The sequence below is a fragment of the Pholcus phalangioides genome, unplaced genomic scaffold, assembly GCF_987345545.1.
Source record: "Pholcus phalangioides strain wild (caught in Gottingen) unplaced genomic scaffold, Ppha-v1.0 ptg000015l_1, whole genome shotgun sequence".
NCBI lineage: Eukaryota > Metazoa > Arthropoda > Arachnida > Araneae > Pholcidae > Pholcus > Pholcus phalangioides.
This window is the reverse complement of record NW_028301608.1, coordinates 107718696-107737666: the sequence shown is the minus strand read 5'-3', so window position 1 is coordinate 107737666 and position 18971 is coordinate 107718696. Positions and strand designations below refer to the sequence as shown.

General features: G+C 36.9%; 1 protein-coding gene across 5 annotated transcripts in view; it reads right to left on the bottom strand.

Moving 5' to 3' along the window:
• The window catches only part of LOC149077314 (TGF-beta receptor type-1-like), a 569773-nt gene that overhangs the window by 2358 nt on the left and 548444 nt on the right, over positions 1–18971 (bottom strand). For all 5 annotated transcript variants that reach the window (XM_089245082.1, XM_089245084.1, XM_089245085.1 and 2 more), the window contains 5 exons: positions 15908–16144; positions 15568–15798; positions 8658–8825; positions 2446–2727; positions 962–1092 (listed from right to left, as the gene is read on the bottom strand). In XM_089245082.1, coding sequence (XP_089101208.1) covers positions 962–1092; positions 2446–2727; positions 8658–8825; positions 15568–15798; positions 15908–16144 — 1049 coding nt within the window. The remainder of the gene's footprint in view (positions 1–961; positions 1093–2445; positions 2728–8657; positions 8826–15567; positions 15799–15907; positions 16145–18971) is intronic.

The following is an 18971-nucleotide window of genomic DNA, read 5'->3' as shown; positions in this document are numbered from 1 at the left end:
AGAGATTTATGAAATAAAAAAATAATAATTCCATTTCAAACCAGGGGTAAAAAAGTGGGGCATTTTTAAATTGAATTTTCTTTTCCTCCCAAGTATAGAAACATATAGCGCATATACCAAGTTTCGATGAAATATGCCCTCCAGAACGGTCGCTACATAGGTAGGAAGGAGTAGTGTCAGTATAATGACGAGCGCTAAATTAGTCTGAGCAGTGTCAGTATACTGAAACTACTCGGACTTATGTAGCACCCGTTGTATCCAAATTTAAATTCGATATATACGCTATACGGATCACTGGAAAATGAAAATGCAATAAAAAAAGCGCCACTTGGTGGTTGAAAATTGAGCTATTATTTTATCGCATGAATATCTCTCCCATGGTCTCATCAAGATATCCTAAAAATTTGATTGCATTCGGATAAGCAGTTTTTTGAGAAAAACTCCTCAGAGTACGGGGACTTACATTACAATCACCCTATACATAAATATATAATAAATATATTTAAGAGATTCCAAACTAATGATCAATCAGGTAAACAAGTGATATGTTTGATTAGACAATGCAGAGACCGACCTATTCCAATACTTTAATCTAATACTTAATTGAATTAAAGTATTGGAATACCGCGTTATTCCAATACTTTAATCTTCAATTTTTAGCAGTTCAATTTTCGTCTTTATTCTTTTTTAATCATGTTATAAATGTATTTAATATATTCCACGTAGATTTCAAATATTTATAAGCATTTTTTATAGCTATTTAAATTTTGTTAAGCTTTCGATATTTCTGAAATTCCTTCTTTGTAAAATTTAGCTGGGTTTGAACGCACACAAAGAAAGTTACATACTTGGCTTTTCATTAACATTAGTTAGAAAATGTTTGGTGGGCCACCTTTATTGTGTTTTCGGGACTGGGATTGGACACCTTGTTATAGATGACTGATTAAAAAACGAAACTTACTTCAAACGACTGCCACCTATTCGGACAAGAGGGCCTCAGCTGGTCTACGCAAACGACCCTCTTCATATCATCGATGCTGGGATCAGATGGCACCTGATCATAATATGGCAGCTGATATTCATCATAGATCCCTGAAAAAAAATTCAAACATTATTAAAAAAAGAAAAAAAAAATGCAACAGCTTGCTATCAGTATAATACAGTCGAATCCCGTTATAACGAACTTCAAGAGACCGTAAAAACTACTTCGTTATAACAAAATTGCGTTATAAAGGAATTCCAAGTTATTTAAAAATGTACCTACGTCAACTTCTCTGGGGGATTAGAAAAAAGTTCGTTAAAAATAGATTTTCGCTATAACGGTATTCGATTACTGGTCTTTTTGGCAGCACTTAGTCTTTTAAAGGTTGTTTTTTTTTTGCCATATTTGTTTAGGTTTCAGATGCGGTTACTGTGGTAGGATACTTCTCCAAAAAAAAAATTCTGTGCCATAGTTTCAGCACAGATAAACGACCATTAAAAAACCTTTCAATATACCAGCAATTTATGGCTGGCTTTAAAAATCAATTAATTTTAACAATCTTCCAACAATCTCTAAACAACAACGAATTTTATAAAATGCTTTGTGACTAAGCAAGACGAGTTAGCAAAGTTCCGTTTTCTGAGTTTCATGTGAATTGAGGACTAGGTTGAAAATTTATTAAAACACTGTACAGTTTAAAGAAAATCGGCTATGGCATCATGTTGTTGCTAGGTTGTTCATGTTGAGGCTAGTGTATAAAAAACGTAAGATTATTGCTCAGAAGTGATTTGTTTGTAAAGGTATGGTTAGACAATGCGTTTTGACAGACTTAGAACGTGAGTGGGTTGTAGGAAAACATGTAGAACCTGGGCAGTTCTAAGACATGCTGTGTGTACTAGCGGAATGGCTGCTTTCGTGAATTGTTCAAAAGCAAGTATATTGTTCAAGTGTTAAAAGACGACTGACAGACAACTGTCTCAACATGCTACGTATGATCGTCATTGACTGAATGAATATTAAGGCGGGATAGAGAATGTCTAGACTTTTGAAATACAACAAAATTTTGCAACCGTGCGGCAAATTGTTGCACATCTAAAGCAAGGATCCCCCTCAAATGACTTATTCGACGTACATTGCATCGCTTGGGATATAGAAGCAGAAAGCCTGTTCGGCGGGCTCCCCTAACGCGTAAGTCCCACAAGGGTATAACCTGGGGACCTCATCATAATGAAATTGGATACTACGATTTTCGAAAATAAAATGGAAATTGGCGGATAAGGATCTGAGGACATCACTTGACCTCCGAGCCAAGTGATGTCCTGAATAAAATCCCAGAAGTAATTGGTTTAGTCACAGCACGTATCACATAAGTCACTATATTCCAATAGTATGGAAAACAGTTTTTAAATTATTGAGTAAATAAATTAAATGCTTGAGAATAAGATTGCGTTATTTAAATTTACCTCCGATGTTGCAGCGCCTCGCAATTTCCCAGACGACAAGCCCGAAAGCGTAGATGTCAGCTTTTTTGAAAGAATCAAACTGGTTGACGTTCATACTTTCGTCTAGCACTTCCGGAGCGAGGTACCTCTTCGTACCGACTTTGGAATTCGGGCAGATATCCACCGAGTTAGTGCTCGAATCGTACCTGACGGCCAGACCCAAGTCGGCGACGGCACAGGTGCCATTCGACTTGACTAAGATATTTTTGCTCTTGAGATCTCTGTGCGCTATTGCGGGTTTCCCTGTTAATTTCATTCAAAGAAAAAAAAAGACAATCATACATTTCTTAATGTGAGTAAAACTTTTTTCTCAGATAAAAGCAAAGCAAGGATATGATAACATGAAATATACAGGGTGCGTAGCAAATAGTGGGTATGGCATTTTACGAGCGGACCATTGATACTAGAGGTATACTCAGTGCGGACCCACCCGGAGGCCTGAAGAGAAGAGGGGCCTCACAAAAATGCGATCTTGTTGAAATTTTCGAGAGTATAAACATGTAAATTAGTCTAAAGGAGCCTCAGAAAATCACTTGGCCCAGGGGCCCACGATGCTCATAAGACGGGCCCTGAGTATACTTCCAGTTAGAAAAAGTTTCCAAGCACGTGTAGTACTCAGATATGTCACTCATGTTTCAAGGGTCGTATAGTTATTGAAATAAAAATATAGACTTTTTATGCAGTCTCTAAGTGCAATATTCACTGAAATATACGAATTCAAAAACGGAGGAAAGTAGGGGGGAAAACAGCTCTAAATACGGAAAACCCGTTTTACCCTCATTTAACGCTGTTTTTTTCCCAACTTTCCTCCGTTTTTCGAATTCGAATATCTCAGTTAATATCGCACTTAGACACATGGAATTTTTTTTATTGGCACCAGGTGAGACAGAGCAACAGCTTTCTAACTGGGTTTCGGGCACACGGGGACTGTATAAAAAGTTAATATTTTTATTTCAATAACTAACGACCCCTTGAAACATGAGTGACATATCTGAGTACCCCACGTTATTTGGATACGTTTTTTTAATTGGAATTATGACTCTAGGATAAATGGTTCACCTGTAAAATGACATACCGTTTGCTATGCACCAAGTAGTATAATTATGATGAAAATACATCTCGTCAGAGCTATCCTAGAGAGTAGGGTACAAAACAATATAGAGATTCCGCGAATCCTCTCCCTCGTATGCGCTTTTTCTGTTGTCAAAATTTTGAAAGAACCAAGTTTGCTTTGGCAAATTACAAGCTCTTGAACCTTCAGGGGAAATATCCGCAACTTAATGCTTATAGCATCCACATTACAAGAACCCATAAGTTGGCAACAATATTTATTATAATAAGTGATATTGAGCAATGAATCTATCGAGATGGACAATGTGACTTGTATCATGTTTCCATAGAGGTTAGAAACGAACTGATCTATGGATCTGATCCTGATCCCATTCAAAATAACAAAGGATTACTAGAACTAATTGGAGCAATGAATGCTGATTTGATCTTTGAAAATGACCGCCAGACTTGAAATCGTGAAAAAACGCCAACATATTTCAGGAACTTGAGAGCAGTTTAACCTCGCACACAAAACCACAACAACTCTGTGCATAAAAAGTGCACGCAAATCCCAAAATTTTGCATTCGTTTAGCAGATTTATGCAATACTACTACTAAACCTTACGCGCACATCTCTTGTAAACGTTGTGATGGGGATTTTCTCACTAATTGGTGCTTGCCGGAATGTGTTGCGTGTGCAAGTATGCGCGTTGCCCAAACGTATTAACGACGCCAGAGTTTCGCGGATTCGAGAAGTGCTCCCATCTGTCCGCAACATGGTGCAATGCGATGCTACTCATGGTCCCTACATCTTGCAGCAGATCCCCTAGGCTAGGATCTTTTGCGGGATTCAAATTAAACTTTTCATGGGCCTTTCCAAAGTAGATTTACAGTGTGGAGGAGGAGGAAAAAAAAAAAAGAAAAGAAGAATCGTCTCGGGCTCCAGGGCTTCAGGCCCTGATAGCCCATGGCACGATACTAATGAATGATTGCAACTCGTAATATGCATGTGCGGGTGCTTGTAAATATCCTGCAAACGTCAAACTAATTGGTAAAATTCCAATACCAGTTGGAATCGGTAATATGTTAATTTTTTTATGTTGTTGACAGTGTACACATTCAGCCAATCGACAAGTTGACACGTGAATTCGAACCATATTTCCTGCTTTTTTGGTCCCGATGGCGTAGCTTTGGTAGCTTTAAGAGTAAATATTCAGTCTTCTTTTGGATCGAAATTGGTGACTAATCAGCGATGACTGTCTTGATGTATCTTTTTTTTGTCGATGAAATGTGGCCAAACCGCACGTTTGGTCTAACCTTAGTTTAAGTCACCATTTATTTCTCAGAATTCTGGTGTGAGTTTGGAGTAATATTGAGTCAAAATTGAACCCATCCCCTGTGTAATATCTATATACAGAAAAATTTGCCCACTGAAAATTTATATAGCTAAGCAGGGTAGGCGTGACATTGGGTGGGGGAAGAGGGGCGCTTTAACAGGGCTCGACTGGATATGCTTTAATCTGAAAATTTCATTGTCGTATTACATACGGTTTCTTTCAATTTGGTAAACTTTTTTTTACATTTGGCTTCGAATGTTTTCTCATAATTGAACAAATTGCCATAATTAATAAAAAGTCAGCTGTCAATTTTTTGGCAAATAACATTTTTCATTTTCTCGATAAATATAGTTAATAATTAAATCAATGTCATAAGCGTAATGGCCAACAGCCCGTAGGCTGCATGGACCGCTGCAATTTGCGACGTGCATTCGTTGCCGTCATTAATTATACGGCACAATACACAATTAAAAGAAAAATCAATAAAAAATATTCTTCAGTAAACCGCAGCTTGACCACAGCCTAGAAACCATCAGAACCACGCACTCAAGGGGTAAAGAAAAAGGACTGGTGTAGAGATACAAAGACAGGAAAAAGAAGCTTTTATAAAATACAATTCAATGCATGTTGTTTATAAGAGGGGGAAAAAGAGGTGAAAAGTGGATAATATGTGGTCGAAATATAACTTGGTCCTCTTTTTTTTCTGTTTGAAAGACTGGTGGAAGGAGAAGCTCTTAACAATGATGGATTGCGGATAAGGTTGAAAACAGAAGGGAATAAAACGAGAATCCACTTCTCGAAAAGACAAAACGGCGGAAATTAAGGAGTAGTAGCAAAAAAAAAAAAAAAAAAAACACTAGAGCACTTAAGATTTTTTTCTCCGAAAAATTCCAGGGAGTCTTTGGTGGACGCTCTTTGCTTTAGTTCAAGATGAGTCCAAGCGCTAGACGATGGTTCCAAGAACGTTTTTAGCTCCATCTAATTTTTCATCTCATGACATACCGTTTCTTTTCTTCCCCCGTCAGAACTTTCATACGGTGTGCTTCAGAAAGGACTCCCCGAACTTTGAAATCACGGTAACTTGGAAACAGTGATGGATAGATAGATGAAACAAGTTGTACGTTTGATGGGCAGGTACTGGAATTTTGAATAAGCCGGATTGTAAAATTAATTATAATTTTAACTGATAGATGGCACTAAAGTCGTTTATCTCACGGCCTCTTCCCTGTGGCGGGAGCCATTTGAAGCAGGGTCGGCTCAAAGCAAGGGTGCAAGGGGTGCGGTGCACCCGGGCGGCAGCCAAGGCTTTTGTGAAGGTGAATATTCGCAAGACACCAGCGACACTCTTTTGATTCACAACTTGACAACAAAGATGTTTAGAAAACTTGAGGGAACAGACAGGGCCTGGGACCGTAATACCAGAAACAAGATTAGGATGGACTGCAATGGCTTGCGGGGTTTATACCAGACTTCCACAGTCTAAATCCCTTTCAGCCTCCCATCAGTTGTCGTCTTTAAAGGCGGCACATGCGGCTTTGCACCCGGGCGGCGTAACCTAACGCCACCGCTGATTTGTAGGCTTTTTTTTACAGCAAGAGCCCTCAAACGCTGTATCAGCTAGAATAGTTGATCTGTGAGGCATACATTTTGCAGTAGAGACATCGATTATGCGGAGAGTGTGAGCCGGTCTCTCAGTTGAAAATGTCGTCCCGCGGAAATGAAATTGTGAGTCTTATGCTTATTCATGGCTGATGTAAACATACGGTTGACAAATGTAGTAGTGTTTACAATTTTTTTTGCCATACCCCCACCTAAGCATCTTGTGAAATCCTGACGCCCTCACTATAAAAGACACACAAACGGGGGGGGGGGGAGAAAATACTGCCCAAGATGACCGAAAAATGAAAAAAATATTAAAAAAGGTTAAAATATTGGAAAAATTCTTTATACAAATACAAATACAACGCCGTTAAAGGCAAAATGCCCAACGATGTGGCTGAGAAAAAGATGCCCATAATAAATATGGATGGTCATGTATTTCAAAAATACAGCAATCCAAGTGAAAATGCAATTACAAACAATAATATATACACATGATAAAATACTATACAATGCCCATAATGTATTTGTGGTTGTCTTATTCTGAGTATGGATAGCTTCTCGATTTACCCCAACATGTTTATCGTATTTCTTTTAAAACGTGTCAATTGTGTTACAATTTACTACCTCCGGGGGTAAGCTATTCCATTTATTAACAACCCTATTAGAGAAAGTTAAATGCTGTTTTAACTTATTTCTGTGAGTTTGAAGCTCTTTTTGACGGTTCAAAACTCGAAATTTCTTCGGAGAGATTCTCTATGTGATCTTCTGAAAACTTAAATTAGCCTGATTATCTCTGATATAATTTCATTATACATATAAATATGAATTTTCATTGATACTTAAATTATTTCCTCATTAAATATGACATTAATTTTTGAATAAATACTTTTTTCATTGGATATGCATTTCTTTAATTCGGAAAATAAATTTTCATTAAATACGGATTTTCATTAATTCTAAAATTATTTACTTATCAAATATTAATTTTCATCAATTATCAAATTATTTTCCTGCTGGATATGAATTTTCATTCATTCCAAAAAATCATCTTTCATCATAATTGCTTCCTTAATAAATGAAATTGCCCCCCCCCCCCCATCTAAAAGTCATATTGTTCGCATGTTGGAAATCATGGCATTAGAGTCTTGTGAAGAAGGTTGAAAAGAAACGACAATGTTTAGTGTATGTATTTGTGCAGTACACGAGAAAAGGAAAAGTTTGAAGAGTTAATGAATTCCTATATTGAAGTTCCAAATACAGGAATTCATAGGTAATCAAGTCAAACGCTTTTAATTGTCCAATATTAAATGCTTGTCACCATACCATAAAACCACAAATCAAGTCGACCACTCCAGAAAAACAGCCCTAAACCCGCTTTTTTTCTTCCGCAAATGGCTTGGAGACTTTCAACACCAAAAACTTTCATTACACGAGAATTCACTTCATAATATGGAAGTAAATGGCCACATCAGTAAAACACGAAACAAGTATAACTTTAACATGACATGACCAGATTTACCCCCACATCTTTTGCAAAATGTGAGGCGGGCATATCTCTTGGAACATGAATACGTTAGGACCACCCATGTAGGATACTTTCCTTCATGCACCAATTCCTTAGAAATTTCCCAGAGGAATGTCTACGCAGTGCTGTCTTAACGCATGGGCCCACCCGGGCACGGCCTGGGAGAGGCCTTAAGTAAAAGAAGGGGACTTAAAGAAAATTTCAGCGAGACTATGGTGACATCTATTAGCTGAAGTTGTAACTAGTGCCAAAAACCGGTGTGTTTGAAATTTCATGTCCATCAAGCGAACTACTTGTTTTTATGCCATTTGAAAGACAGGGAGTCCTTCCTGAAACACCCTGTATATACTTACACGAAACCACATTAGTAGCTGCGCTTGGCAGTCGAGCGGTTAGGAAACTAGCCTCTGATTGTGCAGGTCTGGGTGTGAATCCCGGTTCGGGCATGGATGTCTACTAGCACTAGTCAGTTTCCTGGACATGCAGAGAGAGATCTCTTGGGAATACGCGAGGATCACATTATTAAAGAAACAAAAAACAGCCATCTTGCGAATATTGAAACGTAAATACGATAACTCTGCATTTCTAAATGTCTGAATTCGCGAATAGAAACAGAGGAAGATTGAGATAATATATTATATATTGAAAGATCCAATTACCCTGTGTTCCCAAGATTTCCATGTGTAAGTGTGCTAAGCCGTTTGCTATGGAGTAGGCCATCTTGCACATGCCGGCTGAGTCAACAGTTGCCCGGCTGAGGTAGTCGAAGAGGGACCCGTTCTCGTGGTAATCTGTGATGAGCCATAGCTGCGTCCACATCCCGTTATCTATAGAGAAAAAAAAGTAATTTTCATAAAATATCCAGAGGAATGAATATACACTCACATATTACCTACCAATAATTATCCAGGACACCTACGGTTATCAGTAGTGGATAGTTATATATAGTCTGAAGCGTTGTTTGCTGGACCGATGTTCGCTGTTCCTATTGATGGGAGATGAGTACATTTACATTCTAGATCAGTGTCTTTCAATCTATTGTAAGCCTACTTTTTATGATAGAGGTAACTGCACGACCTCTGACAGTGCGGCCCACTAAAGATTTCTTTAAGATAAAGTACACGCCCTTTTCAAAAAAATTCGAACACCCCAGAAATATGCGAGAGCAGTTCATGAATTGCTCATGATGGAGAGCCAAAGTTGAAAGTACGGTTGTGTAATTTGTATTTTCATCTTCTAAGAGGTTCTTGCTTAGCATATCGGCGGGAAAAATTTTTTCATAAAGTTGACTGAGCGTGTTTCTTAAAGTGTCAAATTAGTTTTTCATCTTTGCTTCATAGAATTAGAACACTTTCCCCATTTATGAATTCAATGTCTTGATGCATAGAATCCATGGTCAAGGCCAAAGAGGGCCATAGTACAATGTATTCGTACGAAATCAACACGCGTTTCCTCATACTGTCCTAGAAAATGCACATGTAATTTTGCGTTTGCAGAAATGCCCCGTTTTCCTACTACCCGTATTGCCAATACTTAATGATTATGGGTTTATATACATAACGAGGGAAGAAATGAAAAACGAATTCGAGCAAGTTGATGTAAATTTGCATGAAAATATTCATGTGATAATCCGTTTCAAGAGTCAGATGTTCCAATTTTTAAACAACTTTCGGGGTGTTCTAATCTTTAGAAGCAAAAATGAAAAATGAATTTGACATTTAAGAAACATATTCAATCTACTTCATGCAAATTTTTTGCCGCCGATATGCTCAAAAAAGACCTCTTAAGAAGATGAAAATACAAATTATACAATCGTACCTGCAATTTGGGTTTCCACCTTGAGCATCTCTTGAAGTGCTCCCGTATATTTCTGGGGTGTTCTAAATTCGAAAAGGATATGTACTATTCTACTATATCTTGTTGCAGCCCTGTTCTTGCTTCCCACATTCGTTCCCGAATTGTGGGTTTTCCAAGGAGTATGTGCTGCACAAAATTCATTTGATTTGTTAAACGAGGCTAGCCCCATAAGTAAGCTGCCCCCAATCCCTCCCAAGATGACCAAAAATTAATTTTTCATATAGGCTAGGCTACTTTCGTAAAAAAAATTAAAACATGGAAAGAAAATATATTTTATATACTATTTTAATCAATTTATGTTGATTTAAATACTTTTGAAAGTTGATGACTCAAAACCTCTCTTGAAGACATTCCTTGTGGGCCCCCAATCCTGTGTGCGCCCCTGATGAGTATGAAGATATACCAGAATCTCCATACGAGCGCTGTTTTTCTTCTGATAATATAGATACACTGCTCGCGATTCGAAAAATGTGAAAGATCCATAGCTGTAGAACAGGGTTCTTCCACGCAATCCCCCACTCAGCTCTTTGGTAACGTGTGTAGTATAGCTTAGTGACTCGCGAGGCCTAATTCAAATATGGAATGGGGCCCGCGCTGTGTCGAAGGTGCCTGGTCTAGAACATCAATGTACTTACCCCTCATCATTGTAGAACGAATAGAGTTATGAGACCGTATCAGCAGAAAACTTGGAAGCGCCAGGCCAAAACTACCGACAGCCACTACAGAAAAGCGTGCACGGGGTTGGTGTATTTCTTGGTCAAGACCTGTAGTATCGGCATCTTCCGGAAGAAAATGTATTTTCATATAAAATAGATTTTTTTTTGTTCTTGTTTTTCACTGGCAAATATTTATTGGAAAGCATTCTAGCATGTTCTCAGAACAAATTCGAAATAATTGAAATATAATTTCATTGATATCTGAATTTCATACGGTGATGCCTAATTTCTTTGAAATTGAATCGAATTTTCGGAATTTATTTTTTAAAATTAAATTTAACGTAGGTGACACATCGACGCAAGCCACCAACATTATGCTATATAAGGGAAGTGGGGGGGGGGGGGGGGAGGGGAGGTCAGTGCGCGAAAGATGTTAAAACACACATTTTTTAAATTCAAATTGAATTTTTCTGCATAAAACTTTTGTGCGTAAAAACTTTTGTTCCATCTGCTCCATAACAGTACTTTTAATATATTTTAATATAAGGTGTTGGCAATATTATTTATATATGCTAAGGTTTTCCATTAAAAATGGTTTTTTTTTCATCAAAACTGTTTTTTATTTGTCAAATAACGAACATGTTTTTCAAATACAAATTTCTCAAAATGCCTTTGAAGAAAACGTTGCATATTATTGAAGCTGCGTTGGGAGGAAAAACCCCAACTATTAAAATGTTAAAAGCTCTCATTAAAGTTTTCAAAAGTGTAAGAATTAAGGAAGAAGAATTGGATGCCTAAAGCGAATTGTAAATTTTTGTGAATGTTCTCGTTGAGATAATTTTTTCTATATGATAGAATGGGAATCAATCGACTCACATAGCAGAAACCAATAAACCCCTTGTAAAATACCAAATATTTTTTTTATGAAGTAGACTCTTTTCTGATTGTGTTCCATTGACAAATTCATTTTATAAAATTTCTGGGTTCTTCATCGTTAAAATACGAGACTTCTAACAAAGCGAGATATCTCGTCAATGACAGTGAGAGGGTTGAAAAAAAACATGCACCGACACCCCTCTCAAAAACATCGAATTCTCTAAGAAATACAATGTCAGTAAATATGTACATTCCACATTCAATCAAAGAAAAAGTATTTTTTTCGATACTTGAAATACCTAAAACCAAACTTATTATCAAGTTTTCTCAAAAAAGCAAAGCGGGTATGGTTGAAAAAAAAGAAAAAAATCCACAAATTAAGTTGATAAAATTTTTTTTGTTGTACGCAAGAGGTCGAAAAACCCTGACTCGAACCACATACACAGAAGGCGGTCACATAATAATAATAATAATTTTCACAGAAACGAAAAAGATCCGCGATATTACAACCCACGACGTGGTAAAAGGAAAGAATATACGAGCCAACGCCTCCAGTACATGCCCTATAATATCTCTCTAGTTTTGCATGCATAAATAAATACAAGTTTCAATAACCTCGCATTACACTTTTCACATCATCTCTCTCTCTCGCCGTGACAGAGATTGATTATATAAGGATAGACCCCCCCTATTCTATTTTATTATTTTATTTTTATTGTGTATAATATCTCTGGCACAACGAATTATAGACACAAAATGACCAAAGGTGCTTATTACAAGCTTCTGGTAGATCGAAATGAATTTCTCAATAAGTTAATGAGTGGATTTTCTTTTTGCTCTTTGTTCGTTCAAAACTTAGTAATTTTTGTAATTTTTTATTTTTTTGGTATAAGGTTCACAAAACAAAAAAGTGTTGCCACACGCAGCTAGCCGAAGACTAGAAATTAACGGATTTTTCACAAGAGATCCATCATAATCACATGCTAGACTCGTTTTTTCGTGATCCGGGAGAAAATGTCCGCTGTTTTTTGTTCTCTTGAGTTTCAAATTTTTGACCCATGAAAGTGTTAAATATACCAATTATGCATTTGACGAAAAAAAACCGCATTTAATTTTTATTTTAAAATTGAAATTTTATTTAATTTTCAAGAAGTTCATGCATTAAAGCAGTGCTTATCAAAGTGTGCGTCGCGTCTTCTAGAGACGTCGCTAAGCTTGTCGCGGCGAGTTGTAGATATTAATTTGTGGGCCTATTTACGCTTTGCAGGAGTTCTTTAATAAGTTAATCCACTAAACTATTCTGGGGAGCCGCAGATAAACCCTCGATTGGCCAAGAGTTGCCTGTGACCAAAGTTTGAGAAAACATTGCAGTAAAGGGGATATCAATCATACTACGTTGGAAGCAATATTGGAAGTGGTATAAAATTTTATCAATTTAAACTTTTCAATGGAATTTTTCAGGATGTGATTTTTACATAATATTTCTATTACATAAAGAAATTTAAACAAGTTTTCACTGAAAGTTTAATTTTTAAAGAAATTTGAATGGATTTTTTAAGAAAGTTCAAACAAAACTGGAGAAATAATTTAAAATTTTTCGAAAAAATGGAATTTTTAAGTAATTTTATCATTTATTTTATTTATTTCGTAGAATTTTAAAAGAAATGGGCTGTTAAGAAATTATAAATGAATTTGCTAAAGAAATTAAAATGAGAGGAGAGAGATAGAGAACTTTTAAGAAATTATTTTAAATAAAAAGTTTGAAAGTCCATCAGAATTTTATGAAAAGCATTAATTTTTGAAAACTGGGAGAGGGAAATCACGATGAAGTTATTATTTTTGAAGTTTTATATCCGAAATCGATCAACGAAATATATTAATCAGTTTCGGTTTCTTTTCTTCAAACGTTTTACTGCAGTATCGCCATCTGTCGGAATATTGTTGAACGTAAATTACTGAAAACACGGTTGTATCTTTTCATACAATATTTTGACGGTTTTCTGGACTTTATTTTCTATAGAAATTTAGTCTTCTAGGACTTAATTAGCAACGAAAACAATTACGAGTTATGCGGTCAATGTATTTCAATCCCGTTTTACTGCTCCTGATATTTTGCGACCCTTTTGAGACTTTCCCAAGATCTGATAAAATGTGACTTATAATCATTTTAAAACATTCCTCAATTTCTTTTTTTAATACTCCAATTCAAAAACTGTAATAAATACTTGTCTTTTACCACATTAAATTTTACCACTATGTATGAAATATTTAATTCAAGTTATTTTTATGCGCAATTAAATTAAAAATTAATTTTCAAACAAGTTCAAGTTGTTTCATGATTATTTAAAAATGCAGTTTTGTTATCAAGTGCGGGAACTGCATCCAACATTAATTACTCATCGATAATTTATGCAAGATATTAAAAATATATTTTAGTAAGCACCATTTGTCAACCTCATCTTTAGAGAGAGCACTTTGTCCAAAGCTAGGACAAAGCAAATATTAGCAATTAATTTTTCTTCCGTCCTCGTCAAAGGACTACATAATAAGAATTTGGGTCTAATTACCATCAAACTATACAAGTAAGATAGTAGTACCCTATAAAAACGTTCCTGAACTGCTGGTCCTCGGACCGGTGCTGGTCCGTGGGAATTTCCCGAGGTACGCGAGGCAATTCTCAGTTCATGTTGCCACTGCAAAATTTTCTTTATTTAATTAAATTTCCGTCTCTATATTTATTTCTGCCTTAGCCGTCAGAAAGAGTCCATAAATTATTTCTCTAATTTATTTATATACTTTGCTGGTCCTTCAATACTTCCTCCCTGGCATATACTTTTTGCCAGTCCGCAAATTGTTCCCTCCTATTTATCTACTGTTTGCAAGTCCGCAAATTATTTTTTCTACCTAAGGTATTTATTGTTTCTCCCATTTAAAACTACTTTTTACCGGCCCGAAAATTATTTGTCCCCATTTATCTACCTTTTTTGCCAGGCCACAAATTATTTTTCCTACTTAAGTTATTTATTTTTAGCAAGTCCGGAAATTGTTTCTCTCGTTTATCTACAGTCAATTCGCGATAACTCGAACTCCGATAGCTCGAATATCTGTATAAGTCGAAGTCCCAGAACTTTTTCCGTATTTTTAGCGTTAAAATTTTCCTTTAGCTCGAAGTTTTCTTAATTTAAGTCGAAGTTTCCGGGAATGAAAGAAATTTAAAAGCATTTAGTAGGTAGAATTTAGCATTTAGCAATGGAATTTATCATTTAGCAATGGAGTTTATCATTTAACAATGGAATTTATCATTTAGCAATAGAATATAGCGCTTATCAATAGAATACAGCGCTTAGCAATAGAATACAGCGCTTAGCAATAGAATATAGCATTTAGCAATAGATTTTAGCATTTAACCCTAGAGTTTAGCAGATTCATTTGTCTAAATGCAAATGACTTTCTCAAGAAAGAGTAGATAGGCGGTCAGTGCATTTTTTGACAGAAAATAATCTTGTTGTATACACTTTATATATATAGTTCGTTTCATTTATACGAGCATCATGTATGCGTCCGTTTCCATAATACAGTCTGCACGTCTAGTTTATTTCTAAATAGTTTCATTCAATAAATACAGTATGATTAACTTTTGTGTTTTCGTGATTTCTTCATCTTCAGTAGTACGGCGTGTTTTACTAATACGACAACAGCGCCGTTAATTTAATAAATGTTTCTCTTACATACTCTGAAGTTTTTTGTTGGCTGCTGCACATTTGACTTACCGAGATTTGACTATATTTTTTCGAGTCCGCAAAGTATTTTCCCGTTTATCTACTGTTTGCCAGCTCGCAAATCATTTTTCCTATTTACGGTATATATTTTTAGTGGGTCCTGAAAAAAAAAATTGTTCCTCCCATTTATCTATATTTTTACCAGTCCGCAAATTATTTTTCCCCATTTATCTACTATTTCGCCGGTCCTCAAACTTATTCCCCCATTTTCACCTGTCGTCAGGTCGGCAAATGCCAATTTCCTACCATCTGACCTTGTAACACTAGACGACGTTAGGCATACCTTATTCAGATGCAGGAAAATACGCGAGTTCACGAAAGTCCATGACCGTACTGTTCGAGTAATATCTTTACTTTAAATTTTGAAGCATATACTAGTCAAAATATAATGGTCTCCTCACCTTTGTTGTCGGCAGCTATGAATCCCAGAATGTTGTCATGCCTAAGCATTACTGTTTGGTATATCTCTACTTCTCGGAACCAAGACCTTTCGTCTCGTGACGAGAAGATCTTGACTGCGACTTGTTCTCCTCGCCATTTTCCCCTCCAAACTTCTCCAAACCGTCCTTTACCGACGATTTCTTCGAGGGTTATCATGCGAGCTATGCTCCTTTGTACCAACAGCGGCAGACCTAGCGTCAGTCAATCAAAATCAACAAGACGAAATGAATTATACTTCGTTACTTTTTTTGGTTTCATTTAAGCAATGTATGCGAATTTTATATAGGCCTATATATATACCTGATCCGGACCCGGACGTTGCCAAGTCCATCATGTCTCTGAGTGTGGAGCCGACGAGAGGTTCAGCATGTTCCGACTGACCTTCCACGTCTTCTCGGTATCGTCTGAGCCTCTGCTTCTGGTTGTAGAAGCAGTACCATATCACAGCAACGGAGATCACCAGGAATATTGGACATACCACAGCGAGAGCTGTTTCCGTCGTACCCAGGCCAGCATTTCTGCCACCGATACGACTGTCTGCGAGTTAGGAAAAAAAATAGTCTTAGCCAAAGTACATTAACGGACAATAGTAGGAGTGTAAAAAGTAACTGAAATGCATCGAGTCTAAATAAAGAGTTGTTCATTCGGGGCTCACTGTTTTAGACGCGCTTCCGCGACAGTTAAGCTTCGAGACTCCCTCGTAGCCGAACACTAGGCCTTCATGGGCAAAGTAGACATTTTTAGAAGAGTGAAATAAATTTCCTGCACCGAATTCAGTCCACATACGAGGTGTCTCTGAACGAATTCCCACATTTTGAAATGCATGACTTCGAGACAGTGATAGGTGTAACGACGAAACAAGTGGTTGTTTCATGAACACGCATACGATTTCAAATGCACCGGCTTGAAAAATAGTTGCACTTTCGGGTGATAGATGGCGCTGCAGCTGAAATGATTTTTCAAACACTGCTATGGGGTAGAGATTGTTGAGACTTCTGTTTGTTTCATAACCGAAACTTAGCTGGGAATTTACGTATTGAAAAAGTATAGGCATTTCAAATCCCTAGGAAGCTAATTCGCTGCGGTTTGCGAAGGACAATTCACCTACTAATATTGAAAGACACTGCACTGCTATTAAAAGACATTACAATGCAAACCGAACCCCCCAATGCTATTAAAAGACATTGCACTGGTACTGCAGCGCCACCTATCAACTAAAGTTGTAACTAATTTTATAAATATAGCTGTATTTGAAATTCCAAGCCGGCCCATTTAACGAACCACTTTAACTTTTATCCATCGCTATCTCGAAGTGATGCCATTTTAAGGGCAGGGAGTCTTTATGAAACACCCTCCACATTCACCGCCTAACCCGGAGTTTTCTCAAATTTTTTCTTTCAGAATTTTTTTTCTCATCTCCCCTTAACTCAAGCCAATCAATGGGGGGGGGGGGGGCATATCTCCCACTTTGGGAAACAATAGCCGAATCGAACATTTCTGACACTAGTCTCTTTTGGACTTCCCCAATACCCGTTAATTCCCGTACGAGCTGCTTGAAGGCAAAGTTTTGTTCTGGAAGAACCTATTTCAAAATTCTCGAGGACACATAAATTATGGCTTTCCATAACGCACAAGGGCATGGTACACCGTTAGGATTCATGTGTTTGAGGTATTCGAACCCGGTAATCGATTCAAATCTCAGTAATATCAACGAACAATGATTACCGAGACGAATACCAACAATATCTCAGACATTTCTATCCAGTAGGTAATTCAAAATGCATGAAAAATGTCACCAAAGAATCAAAACCCAGTGAAAACAAAAGCGATTCATTGCAGCAGAAATCATTCTCATAGTTTGAATCAAAAGTATAAAAAAAATCACCCTCCCTTACAAATGAAGGCATTGGCCTGAAACAATCGCCCTCCGAAAAACAATCGCGATTTTCCACGAATTTCGAACAATACTTAAAAACAATCGGGATGGAAACAGATTGTACTGACGACTCCTTTCCTAACGCTACAACTCCACACTGTTGTGGTATGACTACGTCGACGATGTCTTTTACACGGCCGGCAATGTCCTTACAAACAACTCATTTAAAGCTCATCCATCACGGGCCTGTCACAAGCCGCGGCGGGATACGTTAATACTGTAGATCGAGTCATACAAATGCTTTAATCAGAATCCCAGCTGTAAATGAGGGGGGAGGGCATCCTTTGAATTTTAGCCCACACTCTCTCCATCTCCCTCCCAAGAGATAAACTCATTTGCCGCTTGATTCTGCTAATTATATTAAAGTGCTAGATTGTGAGGAGCTAAGAGATGAATTCATATCATCATCCACCATCAGCAGCATTTCAACGGAATCGTTGGCCTAGGGAAAAGGGCGCCCCCCCCCCTCCACCTCTTTCCTAAGCACAAACTAACTGCCACCACGAGAGGGAAATGCAAAAGAGCTTTTCGAAGCGTTTAAATTTATTCACGAGTTAATTGAATCGAAAACTTGGAAACTTGTATGTTTTCGTCGCATCTCTCTCTCTTGCAGTTTCCACTAAACTCTCCCTATTTTAACTCTTGTGCGATTACATTTTTACCAATTAAGTAGTCATTAATTACCTTCCCGTTTTCAGCAACACGAGTTTTCAAACGAGTGAATACGAGTTGAAACTTTCGATTTAATTTAAAAAAAAAAATTTTCTTAGAAGAAGAAAAGTCGCGACCAAAGAGACATCGATCAGCTTGTCAATTAAGCAAATGCTTTAAATTTACCCTATTGTATACATCCTTTTACCATTTTTCTACTTTCTCTACCATATTATAAAAAAAAGAAAGAAAGAATTGTAATGTAAATTTTTTTGGTAGGTCATTTTTTAGCTCGTTTTTGTTTTAAAAACAGATTTTCAAAAAAAAAAATATTTAGTACAAGTTTAATTAGTCAACCCGGTACTTGAAAGTTTCGTCAGCACTATATACGCTTACAATAAAAATAAAAGAAACCAATTCAAATATGATTAATAATAAGAAGAAGAATATTGAATAATAAGGATAATGAATACAGTAAAACCTCGTTAAGTCGTCACCCTAATAAGTCATCACTCCGGTTAAGTCGTCATTTTTCTTCCAGCCCTTCCAGCTCTCATAGACAACAATGTTATTAAACCCTCGTTTACTCGTCGCTAATTTCGGTTAACTCGTCACTATGAAAATATTCGAGAAAGTGAAACAGACTATTTTTATGGATCCCGTTAAAAAAAGAGCTTGTTAACAGCATTGCAATATGCTTAAAAGTCACCATAAAATCCTATATACCCAAACGGAACAGTTTAAGTAACGAAAGTTACGCTGGGGAAGTTCATTTGC